General features: G+C 38.1%; 1 protein-coding gene across 1 annotated transcript in view; it reads right to left on the bottom strand.

The window, feature by feature from the left end:
* Window positions 1-805: 805 nt before the first annotated feature.
* Window positions 806-20074, bottom strand: part of LOC148690524 (uncharacterized) — a 41276-nt gene continuing 22007 nt past the window's right edge. Inside the window, exons 2-3 of the mRNA XM_088684937.1 lie at window positions 5379-5562; window positions 806-837 (exon numbers count right to left, since the gene is read on the bottom strand). Coding sequence (XP_088541063.1) covers window positions 806-837; window positions 5379-5562 — 216 coding nt within the window. The remainder of the gene's footprint in view (window positions 838-5378; window positions 5563-20074) is intronic.

Consider the following 20074-nt stretch of genomic DNA (forward strand, 5'->3'; position numbering starts at 1 on the left):
TCTAAGTTTTAGCACTTAAGATGGCTCCCGAGCACCCTTGGACAACAAACAAAGGTTCTTTGCAACTTCCCCTTCCTTGCCGTGCAAGGAAGGTTGTTTCCCTTTCTTTGTGTAAACTTCCCTATTTTCCATATATGTTAGGACCTTTCCCTTATTCTAATACCTCTTGCTTTGTGTCTTACCTTTCCCTAAACTATGTGCCGCACCCTTCCCTTGTGTTTCCTGATTTCAATTTCCTATTTCCTAGTTTAATTCACTTTCCTAGTTCTAAAACTTTCCCTAAAGTCCTAATTTCTGATTTCTTGCAAGGAATGAACTTTTCCTTCCTTCATTTGCACCAATTTCGTATCTTACCTTAAATTCCCTTTCCTTGATGTGCAAGAGGTTTAATTTCTCATTCCTTGCAAGGCAAGATGCAAGGCAAAGACATTCCTTACTTGTTTTAAATTCGTGCATCCCCCTTTTCTGATTTTATTTGGACTTTATTCACTTACCTTTTCTATTTAGACTAGGAAATCTGAATCATAACTCAATTAGGTATGTTATTAACTTCCCAAAACACATATAATCAGCCCTTGGCCGAACCCTAGAGGGAATTGACCACCAAAACTCGTCCATTCACTCCCACACACATCCATTCATCCCAAAACATCATAAAAACAACCCAGAAACACAACCAGCCGCTCCACCTTCTTCCACCATCATTGCCGAGTCCTCCACCACCTCCCAACCATCAAACACTCATCCACACTCAACCTACATCCCTTGCCGTGCCTCTAAACACCCCAAAATCCATTCTACTTCATTAAAACAACCCAGAAACCATCACCACCCAATCTGCCACAAGCAAGGGAAAGGAGACAGATTCACTCAATTGTTTGGCTCTTCATTCTAAGTTGTTGAACAATTTTAGGTGTATTCTATCTTATATTTCAATGTCTAATTCATGTAATCTTTGTTTTGCTTTGAGTATGATTGGCTAAATTCGTTTAGGCTAAGGGTGTATTCGAAACCATGATTATATATGTGAAATAAGTTGACTACTTCCAGTTATCGTTGCATAAGTCGTGAATACAATTTGCTTAACCGTTTGATTTAGAACTTATTCTTGTATGTTGATTGAGAGTGCACGCTTAATTTGCATGCTTGAACCTGGTGCTAGGGTAAAAGTTTGTTTCACCTAATCATTATGAATTTATATTCACAAGTAGTGAAGGTCGCTAGTCACGATCGTGTTGAGTAGATTCCTGGCAGGAGAAGAACGCCTTAGCTATTCTATGTGTGGAGAAGAACCCCTTAGCTATTCCATGTGTGGAGAAGAACCCCTTAGCTATTCCATCATCCATTGGTTGATCACAAATTGTCTTACAATCTGTCCATTTAATTTAATTTCGTCCAAACACAATCCCCCCATATTTTGTTAAGTCTTAGTCTTTATAATCTGTCTTATTTTGTGTTTTTAAGTATTTTGAGTCACAAGCACTTTCAAATTCGTCCAAATCAAGTTTTAGTTTCTGTTTGAGTCAATTTGATTGTTTTAGGCAGTTTTGAGTGTTTCAAATCTGTTTGGAGTCATAGTAGTCTAGTTAGAGTCTTTAAGTTTAGTTTTTGTGTTTTTGAGTCAATTTATGTTAGATTAGCACCCCTAGTTAATCCCCGGTTAGAACGATCCCTACTTACATCATTACTACAATTGTCACAAATAGGGTTTAATTTGTGTGTCACATTCGTAACGCATCAGCATCCATCGAATGAGCCTTTGTTTGGCCTCCTTTTTAGTGAATAATTACTTCGAAGCTGCATGGTCAAAATATACAATCACTTTAGTCCCAAGTAAATATGAACAAAATTTATCTAAAGCAAACAGAATGGCAAGAACTTCTTTTTCAGTGGTAGATGATAGGAGCATATTTAGGCGACTTTGTTGGCTTGTTTTCGTGCATTTATGTTGTTAGTTCGTAGTTGTTTTAGTAGTTTAAGTCATTTTCGTGTGTTTTTAGGTTCCCATGGCTAAGGAAGCAAAAAGGTGCATTTTGGAGCAAAATTAGGCTTGGAATGGATAGCTTATGCTTGGAGCAAAAGGAATGGACGAAATTGAAGACCTAAAGGAATTAGGATTCCTAATCACAAGAGGATTCCTAATCAAATGAGGAATCCTAGTCAAAGAAGGTTTCCTACTTGAAGTAGGAAAGTTAAGCCAAGATTTCCTATTTTGGTTTAGCCTTTCCTAATCCTTAAAAACTCCATGTTTCAGCAATATCAAGGACTTCTACCTATTCTAGGACACAAAACAAAGTTTCGTTGCAACATAAATTCCATGTCGTGCATCCCTTGGTGTTTCCCTTCCTTGCCGTGCAAGGGAGGGCCTTCTTACCTACTCTAAAGCATTCAAACACATTCCTTTTTCATATCAAACTCAGCCATAACTCACATATCCTTTTCTATTCCAAAATCCTTGCCTAAATTCAGAAATAAAGAGCATTCCCTTTCTTGCACTCCTTTGCCGCAAGTTACTTCCTTTTCCCTTTAATTTCTGACTTTGTGTTTCCTATTCTTGAAGGATTTGGAGTTAATTCTTTTCATAAACTAAGCAATAAAGCCTTAGGATTCTTTCTTCCTTATAAAAACCCCTATGCCGCACCTTTATAAACCCTAATCACCCTTCCATACAACCTGCCTTCATTCACTCAGAAAACTCATCTTTGCCGCAACCTTCCATCCAACTTTCCACCATTCCCCTACTTCCAAACCTTCATCCAAACCTCCATACACCACCATCAACCCTTGCCACACCACCCTACCTTCCTAAATCCATCCAAAGCCCCGAAAATGATCCACAAAACCACCCTAGACTCTTGTACCGTGACTTAGCAAGGAAGAAGAGAAGGAAGACGAAGCCTTGGACGTTTATGCATTCGAGTTGGAGTGTTGGAACGTTTTTAGGTGTAATCTATCTTTTGTTTTCAATGTTTAATTCTATTTTCCTTTGTTTTGTTATGAACATGAGAGGCTAAACTCGTTTTAGCCTAGGGATGCTTTGAAACCATGATTACGTTTATAATATGAATTGATAAATTCCAGTTGTGATTTCATAAATTGTGAAAGCAATTTACTTAACCGTTTGATGGATAACTTATTCTTGTATGTCAATTAGGGAGGCCTACTTAATTTGCATGCTTGAATTTGGTGCTAGAATATAAGGGAGTTTCACATAATCGTCACAATCTTATATTCACAAGTAGTTAAGGTTGTTTTCACAATCATGTTAAGTAAATTCCTAGCATGAGTATCATGATGTCATAGTTACAAGTGCTTTGTCAATACTTATGATTTCCATTGAACATAATGATCTTTGATTGTATCTCTATTATGATGTCATGTAGGGGACTTTTGAAGAATGCTTTGGGTTGTCGTATGATGTCATCCAATCCACTAACTTAAGGGAAATCTGAGGGTTAATTAGTGATGTCACAGTTAATCTGGGGTGTTGAGGTTCATGGTTTATCGGAAAAGTAACTGGAAATCAATTTATGTTTGAATGTATCATGTGTGGAGAAGTATCCCTTGGCTATTCCATCATCCATTGGTTTTACTTAATTTCGTCAAAATCTGTTTTAAAGTTTTTAATTTACTTGTTTTTCTTTTAAATTCGTCCAAAATCAAATCCCCTTTTCTTACTTGTTCCAAATTTGTCCAAAAGTGTCTTTTTGAGTCTTTTGAGTCAAAACTAATTGTATTTTCGTCCAAATTGAGTCCTAGAGTCTAAATTGAGTCTTTTTGGTTGTTTTGAGTCTTTAAAGTTTGTTTTGAGTCATCCAAGTTTAGTTAAGAGTCTTTTGAGTTTGTTTAAGTGTTTTAAAGCGTATTTTTACATCTTTGAGTCGATTTTCATTAGATTAGCAATCCCTCCTAATCCCCGGCCTAGAACGATCCCTACTTATATCTATACTACAATTGTCAAAAAGATGGTTTAATTTGTGTGCTATTATATATCACATCAGTAGAGTAGTTGAATTGAGCATCATTCAATGTCCGGGATGCATAATATATGACATGAGGTTGCTTGTTCTTCCTTTGGCCCAAAACAGCCCCTATTGCATAATCGGATGCATCACACATTAGCTCAAAAGACAACGTCCAATCTGGTGGTATGATAATTGGTGCCGTGGAAAGCATGTCCTTGAGATGCTTGAATGCCTTCTCACACTCCTCGTTGAACTCAAAAGCCACTTCTTTTTGTAGGAGACGGCATAGGGGCTGTGCAATCTTGGAGAAATCTTTGATAAATCGCCGATAGAATCCTGCATGGCCAAGAAAAGAACGAACCTCTCTAACCGAAGTAGGAGAGGGCTTGAGCAATTTGCCATTCTTCCAATTCAACGACTAGGCGTATGGTCAGAATGAGCAAACTGGAGGATCTATTTTTTAGACTTATCAACTTCAATTCCTTTTTCGGAGATGATATGACCCAAAACTATGCTTTGTTTTTCCATAAAATGACATTTTTCCCAATTCAAAACAAGGTTAGTTTCCATACATCTTTTCAAAATTAAAGTGAGATTATGCAAACAATCATCAAATGAGTCCTCAAACACACTAAAATCGTCCATAAACACCTCAATTATTTTCTCAACATAATCCGAGAATATACTTACCATGCAACGTTGGAAAGTGGCAGGTGCATTGCATAAACCAAATGGCATACGATGATATGCAAAAGTACCAAATGGACAAGTAAAGGTGGTCTTTTCTTAATCATCCGGCGCTATGACAATTTGATTATAACCCGAATAACCATCAAGAAAGCAATAAAAGAATGACCGGCTAACCTTTCAAGCATTTGATCGATGAATGGCAAAGGGAAGTGATCTTTCCTTGTTGTGGCATTTAGCTTCCTATAGTCAATGCAAACTCTCCAACCGGTTTGAATGCATGTGGGCATAAGTTCATTCTCTTCATTCTCCACCACCGTGACTCCGGACTTCTTGGGAACTACTTGGACCGGTGAAACCCAACAACTATCCGAGACAGGATAGATGACACCACAATCAAGTAGTTTGATGATTTCCTTCTTTACGACTTCCATCATTGGTGGGTTGAGTCGGCGTTGTGCTTCCCTTGACGGTTTGGCTCCTTCTTCCATGAGAATTCGATGCATGCATGTGGTAGGGCTTATGCCCTTGATATCGGCCAAAGTCCACCCAATGGCCAAAGTCCACCCAATGATGCCACAATGACAGGCAATGTATCTTGCTCGCCCAAAAACACATACTTCAAGTGATTTGCCAACGGTTTAAGCTCAAGGGTAAGTGGTTGTTCTATAGAAGGAAGCAACTTGTTAGTTGAAATTGGAATGGACATTGGACTAGGGGACATACCATTGAGCCGTGGCAAGGACTCTAGGGCAGCCATGGTCTCAATCACTTCATCATCAAAGGCCACGGCATGGTAGTGCAGATTGGTGTCGTGGGGTGCTATGGTGGCAGCCACTTGATCCATCACTTCTATGCCATTCGTAAGGACCGTTTCAAGTGCATCTTCACGTAATTGATCAAGATGTGCCTGCACCAAAGAATCAAGAATATCAATAGAGAAACATGAGTGATCATCATTAGGAAATCTCATGGTTTCAGAAATATTAAAATCAATCACTTCCCCATCAAATTCCATTGTTAAAGTGCCTTTAAACACGTCGATCTTAGTTCAGGCCGTCTTCATGAATGGCCTCCCAAGATGGAGCGGCAAGGATGGAGCGTGGGTGGTTTCTTCCATCTCAAGAACGTAGAAATCTGCCAGAAAGATCAAGTTATTCACCTGCACTAAGACATCTTCCAATACTCCCTTTGGATAGGCATTAGATCTATCGGCCAATTGAATAATCACACCATCATTTTTTATTTCACCAAGGTTCATGGATGCATAAATAGAGTATGGTATGACGTTAATTGAAGCTCCTAAGTCTAACATAGCATGTTCGAACTTAGTTTGGCCAATAATACAAGGAATTGTAGAGCTACCTAGATCTTTGCACTTTGGTGGTAACTTTTTTTGTAAAACAGCGGAAACGTTTTCACTTACCCTCACTACCTTTTTATTTGAAGCCCTCTTCCTTGTGGTACAAAGTTCTTTCAAGAATTTGGCATATTTCGGCACTTGCTTTATGGCATCTAGGAGCGGGATATTGACTTGAACTTTCCTAAACGTCGAAAGAATGTCTTTCTCATGCTCCTCTTTCTTTGTTTGCAAAAATCTGTGAGGAAAAGGAACATTGGGTGGAACGGGGTTAGAATTAATCGAATTTGAACCTAACTTACCTCTAGTGGCCGAATTGGATGCATTGGATGCATTATGGTCCTTAGGTGCTTGCGGCAAGGGTGTTTCTACCCTTGTCGTGGGCTTGCTTGACTCCTCCTTTTCCAATTACAACTTTTTATCTTCATTAGGACCTATTTTGGATGGTGTGGATGTAGTGCCAACTTCTTTTCCACTCCTCAAGGTGATTGCTTTGGCAGATTTGAACCCTCCCTTTGGATTGACAATGGTTGAGCTTGGGAGCTTGCCTTGGTCTCTAAATTGTCCCACAAACTCCGCAATCTGCCCAATTTGCTTCTCTAAGTGGTCCACCCTTTTGTCTTGGTTTTGCATCGCTTTTTCTTGATTTTGCAATGCTTTGTTTTGATTCTCTTGCCCCTGAGACAAATTGGTAAGTAAGTTAAGAAGTGTAGCATTGTCCAAAGACGTACCTTGATTGTTTTGGGTAGATTGGGGTTAGGTTGGATTAGTGCTGTAGGGTTTGGTGTAAAACCCCGGGGGTTGTTGCCTAAAGCCTCCTTGTTGTTAAGGTTGTTGAGAATCAAAACAAAGCATTGCATGTGTTGTATGGTCTCTCCAACCCGGATTGTATGTGTTGGAAAAAGGATCATTCCTTGGCTGATTTTGGCTAGGAAATCCAATGGCATTTGCGCTCTCCCATCCCCCATTCTCAATTAATTGAGGGCACTTTTCCGAAAGGTGTCATTGGATAGAGCATACGCCACATACAAGTGGTCCTTGTATCTTCATTCCTTCGGCCATCTGAGACACAATAGAAGTAAGATTAGCTAATTGAGTTTGAATGTCGAATTGAAAACTCACCTCGTGCACTTGTTGCCGTGGGGGGTCCATTTGCCCAATCCCTTCATATTGTTGTGCATTGAGAGCCCGGTTTGCAATTAGGTTCTTGGCTACCATGGGAGTTTTGTCCACCAACGCACCTCCCGCCGAGGCATCGAGCATTTGCCTTTCAATGGGAAGAAGGCATTCGTAGAAGTATTGAAGTAGAAGCTCCTCCTTCATTTGATGTTGAGGACATGACGCAACAAGGGCTTTAAAATGCTCATAGTACGTCGGAAAAGACTCCCCTTGACTTTGTTGGATTCCACTAATTTTCTTCCTCAACAGAATGACTCTTGAAGTAGGAAAGAACTTCTCAAGAAACGCCCTCTTCATGCTCTCCCAAGAAGTGACCGTTCCGGGTGCTAGCTCGTATAACCAATCCTTGGCCTTCTCCAATAGTGAGAATGGAAAGGCCTTCATCTTCAAAATATTGCTATCAACATTGATTGGAGTCATGCTTGAACACACAACCTCGAACTCCTTTAAATGCTTGTTGGGATCCTCCATAGAAAGTCCATGGAACTTTGGAATGTGGTGCAATAAACTTGACTTCAATTCAAATTCATCAGTTTTATCTTGAGTCGCCCTTGGGTATTGGATGCATAATGGTGCGGCATTGTCCATTCCCGAGGCGGAAAGCTCCTTGATTGTACGGTTGTCCGCTGCCATAGTTTGGACCTCTTCTTCCTCCCTTGCCGTGGGCTCCTCTTCCTCCTCAAGATTAGAAGCCAAACAAAAACTTGATGGGGTGAAGTTCTGGGTCCTTCTTCTTCCTTCTCAAATTACGCTCAAAATCATCGTCAAAATCCAAGATGTTTGCACTAATAGGTTGAGAACAACGAGTCATAAACTAGTACCTACAAAAAGGAAAAGAAATAAGGTCAGTAGCTAAAACAAAAAGATATGAAAAAGAAACAAAAAGAAACAACGGGGGATTAGCAAAGTTGCTAATCCCTGGCAACAGCGCCAAAAATTTGATGTGATATATAATAGCACACAAATTAAACCCTCTTTTTGACAATTGTAGTATAGATATAAGTAGGGATCGTTCTAGGCCGGGGATTAGGAGGGATTGATAATCTAATGAAAACTGACTCAAATATACAAAAATATGCTTCCAAACACTTAAACAAACTCAAAAGACTCTTAACTAAACTTATATGACTCAAAACAAACTTAAAAGACTCAAAACAACACTTTAGACTCTAGGACTTAGTATGGACGAAAATAGAATTAGTTTTGACTCAAAAAACTCAAAAACACACTTTTGGACAGATTTGAAACAAGTAAGTAAAGGGGATTTGATTTTGGACAAATTTAAGAGAAAAACAAGTAAATAAAAGACTCAAAACAGATTTTGACAAATTTGGGTAAACCAATGGATGATTAGATAGCTAAGGGATACTTTTCCACACATGATACATTCAAACATAAATTGATTTCCAGTTGCGTTTTCGATAAACCATGAACCTCAACACCCTAGATTAACCGTGACATCACTAATTAACCCTCAGATTTTTCTTAAGTTATTGGATTGGATGACATCATACGACAACCCAAAGCATTCTTCAAAAGTTCCCTACATGACATCATAATAGAGATACAATCAAAGATCATTACATTCAATGAAAATCATAAGTATTGACAAAGCACTTGTAACTATGACATCATGATACTCATGCTAGGAATTTACTTAACATGATTGTGAAAACAACCTTAACTACTTGTGAATATAAGTTTGTCACGATTATGTGAAACTCCCTTATATTCTAGCACCAAATTCAAGCATGCAAATTAAGTAGGCCTCCCTAATCAACATACAAGAATAAGTTATCCATCAAATGGTTAAGTAAATTGCATTCACAATTTATGAAATCACAACTGGAATTAATCAACTCATATTATAAACGTAATCATGGTTTCAAAGCCTCCCCTAGCTAAAACGAGTTTAGCCTCTCATGTTCACAACAAAACAATGGAAAATTAAATTAAATATTGGAAACAAAAGATAGATTACACCTAAAAATGCTTCAACACTCCAACGTGAATGCACAAACGTCCAAGGCTTCTTCTTCTTCTTCTCTTCCTTGCAAGGTTGCGGCACAAGAGGTCTAGGGTGGTTTGTGGATAGATTTCTGGTTTTTGAATGGATTTAGGATGGTAGGGTGGTACGGCAAAGGGCTTGTTTCTGTGAATGATGGCAGGTTGTGTATCAGAGTGATTAGGGTTGAATGAAAGGTACGGCCTTGGTATTTATGTGAGAGCAAGAATCCCTAGAGTTTATTACATAGTTTAGGAAAGGATTTTAGGATAGAAAAGGTATGTGAGGTGTAGCTGAGATTGAGGTGAAAAGGGAATGTGTTTTAATGACTTAGAATAGGAAACAAGGACCTCCCTTGCACGGCAAGGAAGGGAAAGTCAATGGGGTGCACGGCAAGGCTTGTTATGTTGCAAGGAGATTTTGGTTTATGTCCTAGAATGTATAGAAGTCTTCAATGTTGCTAAAACATGGAGTCTTTAAGGATTAGGAAAGGTTAAACCAAAATAGGAAACCTTGGCTTAACTTTCCTACTTCAAGTAGGAAACCTTCTTTGACTAGGAATCCTTCTTTAATTAGGAATCCTACTTTGATTAGGAATCCTTCTTTGATTAGGAATCCTAACATCTTTAAGTCTTCAATTTCGTCCATTCCTTTTGCTTCAAGCATATGCTATCCATTCCATGCCCAATTTTGCTCCAAAATGCACCTTTTTGCTTCCTTAGCCATATGAACCTAAAAACACACGAAAATAGCTTAAACTACTAAAATAACTACGAACTAGCAACATAAATGCACAAAAACAAGCTAACTAAGTCGCCTCAATATGCTCCTATCATGCATCGTTGGAAAGTGGCCGGTGCATTGCATAAACCAAATGGCATACGACGATATCCAAAAGTACCATATGGACAAGTAAAGGTGGTCTTTTCTTGATCATCCGAAGCTATGACAATTTGATTATAACCCGAATAACCATCAAGGAAGCAATAAAACGAATGACCGGCTAACCTTTCAAGCATTTGATCAATGAATGGCAAAGGAATGTGATCTTTCCTTGTTGCGGCATTTAGCTTCCTATAGTCAATGCAAACTCTCTAACCGGTTTGAATGCATGTGGGCACAAGTTCATCCTCTTCATTCTTCACCACCGTGACTCCGGACTTCTTTGGAACTACTTGGACCGATGAAACCCGACAACTATCCGAGATAGGATAGATGACGCCACAATCAAATAGTTTGATGATTTCCTTCTTCACGACTTCCATCATTGGTGGGTTGAGTCGGCGTTGTGCTTCCCTTGATGGTTTGGCTCCTTTTTCCATGAGAATGCGGTGCATGCATGTGGTAGGGCTTATGCCCTTGATATCGGCCAAAGTCCACCCAATGGTTGTTTTGTGCTCTTTGAGAACCCTCATGATAGGAGCATATTTATGCTACTTAGTTATGTTGTTTCCTTGCATTTAGTTACTTAATTACTATCTATTTTAGTCTTTTAAGCTATTTTCGTATGTTTTAAGGTCCTAATGGCAAAAGGAGCAAGAAAGTGCATTTTGAGGCTATTTGGAGTAGTTTTGGGCATGGATTGGGTAGCTTAACTATGGAGCAATGTGGATGGACGAAATTGAAGTCAAGAGATGCTAGGAAAGGCTAAAAATCTGGAGAAAGAAGTCCAAATGCAAAGAAGATAAGGAAAGAGCAAGAAATAAGGAAACTTATCCAAATTTCCTTATCTTATGCAAACCTTATCCAACCTTATCTTATCTTATCCTATCCTAATCTTTTCCTACCTTAATTCCAACTTCAAAGAGGACTCCTTTTCACATTAAACCACCTAAATATGAAGTTCTAGAAGCCCTATTTTCGTGCATTAAGTTTATGCCACATGTAACCCTTCTAGAAGTTCTAGAATTTGCGACAAGGACCATTCCTTGTCCTCCTTGGAATCTGATTGAAAGTATCCTTGTTCTTTGCTGATTTGGAGTCCTAATTCCTCTCCTTTTCAGCCCAAATTCGTGCCTCCCCTTCACCCTATAAATACTTGATGCCACAACACTCAAAAACCACCACCCTCTACCCCAAATTCACACCACACCATCCACCACACCTTAAGAGCCTAAATTCACACAAATCGCCATTGTTGGCAGCAAGGAAGGAAGGAGGAACCACCTGAAGTGTTTCTAGGTGTATTCTATCTTTGTTTTTAATGTTTAAGTTTAATTATCTTTGTTTTGCGAACATGAGGAGCTAAACTTGTTTTAGAGAGAGGAGACTTTGAAACCATGATTATATTTGCAATATAAATTGATTACTTTCAGTTGTGATTTCTTAAATCGTGAATACAATTTACTTAACTGTTTGATTAAGAACTTATTCTTATGTGTTGATTAAGAGGGCCCGCTTAGTTTGCATGCATGAATTTGATGCTAAAATATAAGGGAGTTTCACCTAATTGTTATGCACTTATATTTATAAGTAGTGGAGGTTGCTAGTCACGATCGTGTTAAGTAAATTCCTGGCAGGAGTATCATGCTATTCATAGTTACGAATGCCTTGTCAAGGCTTATGATTTTCAAAAAGCTTAATGATCTTTGATTGTATCTCTATTATGCTGTTCATGTAGGGAACTATTGAAGAATGATTTGGTTGCCGATGCGTATTCCATCCAATTCAATGACTTAAGGAAAATCTGAGGGTTAATTAGTGCTGTTCACGGTTAATCTGGGGTGTTGAGGTTCATGGTTTATTGGAAAAGCAACTGGAAATCAATTTGTATGCAAGTGTGTCATGTGTGGAGAAGGACCCTCTAGCTAGCTTATCACCCATATTTTTCCCTAATTTCGTCCAATGTTGTTTAAGATTTTAAATCTGTTTTTTTTTACTTTAATTTCATCCAAAACAATCTCCCCTTTAATTAAGTGTGTTAGATTAGTTAGAAACGTGTTCAAATCTGTCCAATTTAGTGTTTTGAGTCTTAATAGTCTAAAATTCGTCCAAATAACTACATAGAGTCTGTTTCAAGTCTATTTAACTTAGTTTGTGTGCTTTGAGTCTTTTTAGTTTGTTTTGAGTCATATAAGTCTAGTTATGTGATGCGAAAATAGTTAAGCACACAAATTAACCCTCTTGTTGTCAAATTGTAGTAAGGATGCAAGTAGGGATCGTTCAGGACCGGGGATTAGGAGGGCTTGCTAAAACCTCTAAACTAACTTAAAAACATAAAAACAAAGTTAAAAACGTTCACAAAGACTCAAAGGACTCAAAACAGGTTCAAAAGACTCAAAACTGCCTAAAAACACTAAATAGGCAGTTTCTGACCTTAAACACAATTTTGGACGAATTTAAGGTTATGGTTCGAATCAAAACACTTTAAAACACAAACTAAACAAATTCTAAACACTCTAGAACAAGAAAGTAAAGGGGGGGGGGGTTTGATTTGACGAAAATTGAAATAACAAAACAAGTTATAAAACTAGGCAGATTGTAAAACGAATTTTGAAAACAAGATGATGGATGGATTAGTTAGAGGTCCATTCTCCACACATGACATATTTGTATATGAATCGATTCTCCAATTGCTTTTCATTAACTATGATGCTCAACACCCCAAGTTAACCGTGATGCACTAATTAACCCTCAGATTTCCTTATGTCATTGACATGGATGATGCATGCGACAATTCAAATCATTCTCCAACGGTCCTCAACATGAATGCATAGAAGAGATACAGTGAGAGATCATTATGCTCCATGAAAATCATAAGTGTTGACGAGGCAATTGTAACTATGAATGCATGAGACTCTTGCCAAGAATTCAATTAACGCGGTTGTGACTAGCAACCTTCACTACTCATGTTTATAAACTTGTGATGATTAGGTGAAACTCGTTTATAAACTAGCATCAAGTTCATGCATGAAAACTAAGTATGCATCCTTAATCAACATACAAGAACAAGTTTTTAATGAACAGATAATTGAATTGCAATCACAACTTAACAAATCACAATTGGAAGAAATCAATTCATAACTCAAACATGTTCATGGCTTCAAACTTTCCCCTAACTAATTAGGGGTTTAGCCACTCATGATTACAGCAAACTCAGAGATTAATAACAAAATAAACATTGAAAACCAGAACGAAGTACACCTAAGAACGCTCCAATCTGCGAGCATGAAACGTTCAAGGCCTCCTTCCTCTCCTAATTGCTGCGGCACAAGGGTTTTTGGTGAGTTTTGGGGGTTATGGATGATGTAGAATGATGTGTTTAGGGTAGGGATGGATGTAGGGGACGGCAAGGGTTGGTTTTGGGCAGAAAATATGGAGAATGGTGAAGTATGGATGTGTTAGAAGGATGGCAAGAATTTATGGCGTGAATGGTGAATGAATGAATCCGTTTTTGGCTACAACAAGGAGGTTTTATTATAAGATTTCAGGAATTAAAACCCTAGGTTATTTAGGTAATCAGAATTTAAGTCAAAAGCTTTTAGAAATAGGAAATCAAATCAGAAAAGTGAAGGAAACTACCTAAAACCCACGGCAAAGGGATTAAACACAAAAGGAATGTGTTTTAATGCAATAGAAGAGGAAAGAACCATCTCCCTTGCACGGCAAGGAAGAGGTAAGTTCTATGGAGGTGCACGGCAAGGCTTTTAAGAAATAGGTAAGTGTTTAATTCCCTAAATCAATTCTAAGAATCAGGAATTATGTTAAATCCCTTTAGAATAGGTAATTGAAATCAGGAATTAGGGGAAAAAGGCTAAGTCTTGCGGCACAAGGGAGGAAAAGAAGGGGAAAGTGCAAACTTGCAGATTTTGGGAGAAAAGGAATGTATAGGTGCGGCTAAGACTTTTAAGACAAGGATTGGGACATAATCTTGCAGATTTTGGGAGAGAAAAGGAAGGTAACTCACGGCACAATTTAGGACATGTCTAGGGCTTCTAGAACATGTAATTTAGGTAACCAACATTATTTGGAAACTTGTACAATTGGAAACCTTTCAAGAATAGAAACTCCCCATAATGGAAACTAGTTTCCAATTCTTGATTCCTCCTTCTTCCTTCGATTCTAGACTCACTTGGTCTTTGATTTCGTCCAACACTTTGGCTCCAAGCATAAGCTATCCATCCTTAGCCCAAAAAAGCTCCAAAAAGCTCCAAAATGCACTTCTTTGCTCCTTTAGCCCTTAGAACCTGAAAACATACGAAAATGACTTAAAAGACTTAAAGAACTAAGAAATAACAATGTAAATGCACAAGAACAAGCCAACTAAGTCGCCTAAATATGCTCCTATCATTATGTGTTTTTAAGTCAGTTTAGAGTAGATTAGCATCCCTTCTAATCCCCGGCCTAAAACGATCCCTACTTTCATATACTACAATCATAGGGTTTTAATTTGAGTGTTAGAATATTTCACATCACCTCACCAATTTCTCTTCTTCTTGTGCCGTGAGTGATGATGCCACAATGACGGGCAATGTGTCTTGCTCACCCAAAAACACATACTTCAAGTGGTTTGGTAACAGTTTAAGCTCAAGGGTAGGTGGTTGTTCTATAGAAGGAAGTAACTTGTTAGTTGAAATTGGAATTGATATTGGACTAGGGTACTTACCATTGAGCCGTGGCAAGGACTATCGGGCAGCCACGGTCTCAATCACCTCATCATCAAAGGGCACAGCATGATAGTGTAAGTTGGTACCGTGGGGTGCTATGGTGGCAGCCACTTAATCCGTCACTTCAATGCCATTTGTAAGGATTGTTTCAAGTGCATCTTCATGTAATTGATCAAGGTGTGCCTGCGCCAAAGAATCAAGAATATCAATAGAAAAACATGAGTGATCATCATTAGGAAATCTCATGGTTTCAGAAATATTAAAATCAATCACTTCCCCCATCAAATTCCATTGCTAAAGTGCCTTTAAACACGTCGATCTTAGTTCGGGCCATCTTCATGAATGGCCTCCCAAGATGGAGCGGCAAGGATGGAGCATGGGTGGTTTCTTCCATCTCAAGAACGTAGAAATCCGCCAGAAAGATCAAGTTATTCACCTGCACTAAGACATCTTCCAATACTCCCTTTGGACAGGCATTAGATCTATTGGCCAATTGAATAATCACACCATCATTTTTCAATTCGACAAGGTTCATGGATGCATAAATAGAGTATGGCATGATGTTAATTGAAGCTCCTAAGTCTAACATAGCATGTTCGAACTTAGTTTGGCCAATAATACAAGGAATTGTAAAGATACCTGGATCTTTGCACTTTGGTGGTAACTTTCTTTGTAAAACAGCGGAAACGTTTTCTCTTACCCTTACCACCTCTTTATGTGGAGTCCTCTTCCTTGTAGTGCAAAGTTCCTTCAAGAATTTGGCATATTTGCGCACTTGCTTGATGGCATCTAGGAGCGGGATATTGACTTGAACTTTCCTAAACATCTCAAGAATGTCTTTGTCATGCTCCTCTTTCTTGGTTTGCAAAAATCTGTGAGGAAAAGGAACATTGGGTGGAACGGGGTTAGAATTAATCAAATTTGAACCCAACTTACCTTTGGTGGTCGGATTGGATGCATTGGATGCATTATGGTCCCTAGATGCTTGCGGCAAGGGTGTTTCTACCCTTGCCGTGGGCTTGCTTGACTCCTCATCTTCCACTTGTAGCTTCCCCTCTTCATTAGGACCTGTTTTGGATGGTTTGGATGTAGTGCCTGATAGGAGCATATTTATGCTACTTAGTTATGTTGTTTCCTTACATTTAGTGAGCTAATTACTACTTATTATAGTGTTTTGAGCTATTTTCGTTTGTTTGTAGGTCCTAATGACAAACTTGGCAGAAAAAGGAAATTTTGAGCCTTTTAGAGCAGTTTTGGGCTTATTTTGGATAGCTTGTATATGGAGCAACATGGATGGACGAATTTGGAGTCAAAAGAGGTTAGAAACATGCTACAAATCAGAAAAGGAAAGTTCATGACTGATGCGTTACGAATGTGACACACAAATTAAACCCTATTTGTGACAATTGTAGTAATGATGTAAGTAGGGATCGTTCTAACCGGGGATTAACTAGGGGTGCTAATCTAATATAGATTGACTTAAAAACACAAAAACTAAACTTGAAGACTCTAACAAGACTACTATGACTCAAAACATATTTGAAACACTCAAAACTGCCTAAAACAATCAATTTGACTCAAACAGAAACTAAAACTTGAATTGGACGAATTTGGAAGTGCTTGTGACTCCAAATACTTAAAAACACAAAATAAGACAGATTTGAATGACTAAGACTCAACAAAATATTGGGGGATTGTGTTTGGACGAAATTAAACTTAATGGGCAGATTGTAAAGAAAACTGATTGTAAGATAAATTCGTGATGAATCAATGGATGAGGGGATAGCTAAGTGGTTCTTCTCCACACATGAAATATATGCAACGTAAATCAATTTCCAGTTATCAATTCAATAAGTTATGAACCTCGACACTCCAAGTTAATTAGGTCCGCTTAAATTAACCTTCAGATTTCCCTAGAATCATTGAATTGGATGAATATGCATCGCAACCAAATTATTCCTAACAAGTTCTCTCTATGAACAACATGATAAAGACACAAGTTAGAATCATTACGTTCTTTGGAAATCATAAGCATCGACAAAGCATTTGTAACTATGAAAAGCATGATACTCCTGCCAGGAATCTACTTAACACGATCGTGACTAGCGACCTTCACTACTTGCGAATATAAACTCATAACGATTAGGTGAAACAAACTTATACCCTAGCACCAGATTCAAGCATGCAAATTAAGCATGCACTCTCAATCAACATACAAGAATAAGTTCTAAATCAAATGGTTAAGCAAATTGTATTCACGACTTATGCAATGATAACTGGAAGTAATCAACTTATTTCACATATATAATCATGGTTTCAAATACACCCTTAGCCAAAACGAATTTAGCCAATCATACTCAAAGCAAAACAAAGATTACATGAATTAGACATTGAAATATAAGATAGAATACACCTAAAATTGTTCAACAACTCAGAATGAAGAGCCAAACAATTGCGTGAAACTATCTCCTTTCCCTTGCTTGCGGCAGATTGGATGGGATGATTTCTGGGTTGTTTTGATGATGTAGAATGGATTTTGGGGGGTGTAAAGGCACGGCAAGGGGTATAGGTTGAGTGTGGATGAGTGTTTGATGGTTGGAAGGTGGTGGAGAACTCGGCAAAGAGGGTGGAAGAAGGTGGAATGGCTGCTTGTATTTCTGGGCTCTAGAATGGTCTTTTTGGGATGAATCGATGTGTGTGGAATTGAATGGACGAATTTCTGTGGTGAATGATGAATGGCTGCCTAGGGTGTGTGTGTTAGGGGGTGCGGCACACTAATAGATATATATATATAGCATGGCCGAAACCCTAGCAATCAGATTTAGGGTTAACCTAGCTGATACAAGTGTTTTTGGGCCCCTAAGTTACGGCATGGGTTTGGGAATCAAGTCCTAGCCCAATCAATCTCAGATATGGACTTATACAATCCAAATCCAAGAGAAAAAGGGCCAAATAAACTCAGAATACAATCAGAAATAGGTTTAAGAATTTTCGTCCAAAATTGGGCCTTCTAGAAACTAAGTGTCTTATGGCTGATTTTGGGTATTCTAGAAGGCATAAAAAGGGGGGAAAGGTGTGGCACCCTTTTAGGGTCAGATAGGGCTTCTAGAAATTAGGTTTTTAGGTCCACTTGTAGCTAGGATTAAGGGGGAACAAGATTAGTTAGGATAAGATAGGATAAGGTTTGGATAAGATAAGGTTGGATAAGGTTTTGGATAATGTTTCCTCTTTTCTTGCACTTTCCTTATCTTCTTTGTCATGAACTTTCCTTTTCTGATTTGAAGCATGTTTCTAACCTCTTTTGACTCCAAATTCGTCCATCCACCTTGCTCCATATACAAGCTATCCATAATAAGCCCAAAACTGCTCTAAAAGGCTCCAAAATGCATCCTTTCGCCAAGTACGTCTTATGAACCTGAAAACACACAAAAGAAGCTTAAAGAACTAAAATAACTAAGAACTAATAACATAAATGCACGAAAACAAGCAACTCAGTCGTATAAATATGCTCCTATCAATGACAAAGAAGATAAGGAAAGCGCAAGAAAAGAGGAAACATTATCCAAAACCTTATCCAACCTTATCTTATCCAAACCTTATCCTATCTTATCCTAACCTAATCTTGTTCCACCTTAATCCTAGCTGCAAGTGGACCTAAAAACCTAATTTCTAGAAGCCCTATCTGACCCTAAAAGGGTGCTGATAGGAGCATATTTATGTCACTTAATTGGCTTGCTCTCGTGCATTTATGTTGTGTTTCCTTCGTTATTTTAGTGTTTAAAGTCACTTTTGTGTGTTTTCAGATTATAAAGCCAACTCTCTTCCTAAACCAAAATCACATCCAAAAACCCCCTAAAACCTCTCTGCCGCAGCAAGGAGAAGAAGAAAGAGAAGCTTGAAACGTGCAGAAATTCAAAGTGGAATCGTTGGGCGTTTTAGGTGTAATCAATCTTTTGTTCTCTATGTTTAATTTCAATTTTGTTTCTCTTTCTGTGAACATGAGAGGCTAAACCCCTAGTTAGCTAGGGGGGTGATTCAAAACCATGTTTATGCTTGCAAAATAAATTGATTACCTTCAGTTGGAATTTCATGAGTTGTGGATTCAATTTGTTTAACTGCTTGATTGATAACTTATTCGTGTATGTTTATTGAGAGTGCAGGCTTAGTTTTCATGCATGAATATGATGCTAGAATATAAGGGAGTTTCACCTAATAGTTACAAACTTATATTCACAAGTAGTGGAGGTCGCTTATAAACGATCGCGTTAAATGAATTCTTGGCACTAGTTTCATGCTCATCATAGTAACGAATGCCTCGTCAACACTTATAGTTTTCATGTTGCTTAATGATCTTTGATTGTATCTTTATTGTGCATTTCACGTAAAGGACTTTTGGAGAATGTTTTGAATTGTTGTATGCGCTGTCCCATCCAATTCATTAACTTAAGGAGAACTTGAAGGTTAATTTAAGCGAACCTAATTAACCCGGGGCGTTGAGTTTCATGATTCATCGAAAGACCAACTGAAAATCATCTTGTATGCAAGTGTGACATGTGTGGAGAAGAACCTTCTAGCTAGCATTCCATCCATATTTTCATCAAATTCGTTTTTACAATCTGTTTTTATTATAATCTGTTTCCTTTGTTTTAATTTCGTCAAAACTAAATCCCCCTTTACTTTAGTGGTTCAATTTAGTTAGAAAGTGTCTTAGTTTGTGTTTCTAAGTGTTTTGATTCAAGTTATCACCCAAATTCGTCCAAATTAGTGTAGGTGTTCAAAACTGCCCAGATTGTGTTTTTAAGGCAGTTTTGAGTGTTTTGTTGCTGTTTTGAGTGATAGGAGCATATTTATGCTACTTAGTTATGTTGTTTCCTTGCATTTAGTTACTTAATTACTATCTATTTTAGTCTTTTAAGCTATTTTCGTATGTTTTTAGGTCCTAATGGCAAAATGAGCAAGAAAGTGCATTTTGAGGCTATTTGGAGCAGTTTTGGGCATGGATTGGATAGCTTAACTATGGAGCAATGTGGATGGACGAAATTGAAGTCAAGAGGGCTAGGAAAGGCTACAAATCTGGAGAAAGAAGTCCAAATGCAAAGAAGATAAGGAAATAGCAAGAAATAAGGAACCTTATCCAACCTTATCTTATCCTATCCTAACCAACCTTATCCTTTCCTAACTCTAACATTATCTTATCTTATCCTATCCTAATCTTTTCCTACCTTAATTCCAACTTCAAAGGGGACACCTTTTCACATTAAATCACCTAAAT

Source organism: Pyrus communis, chromosome 15, assembly GCF_041283825.1.
Source record: "Pyrus communis isolate YQ-2024b chromosome 15, ASM4128382v1, whole genome shotgun sequence".
Classification (NCBI taxonomy): Eukaryota; Viridiplantae; Streptophyta; class Magnoliopsida; order Rosales; family Rosaceae; genus Pyrus; species Pyrus communis.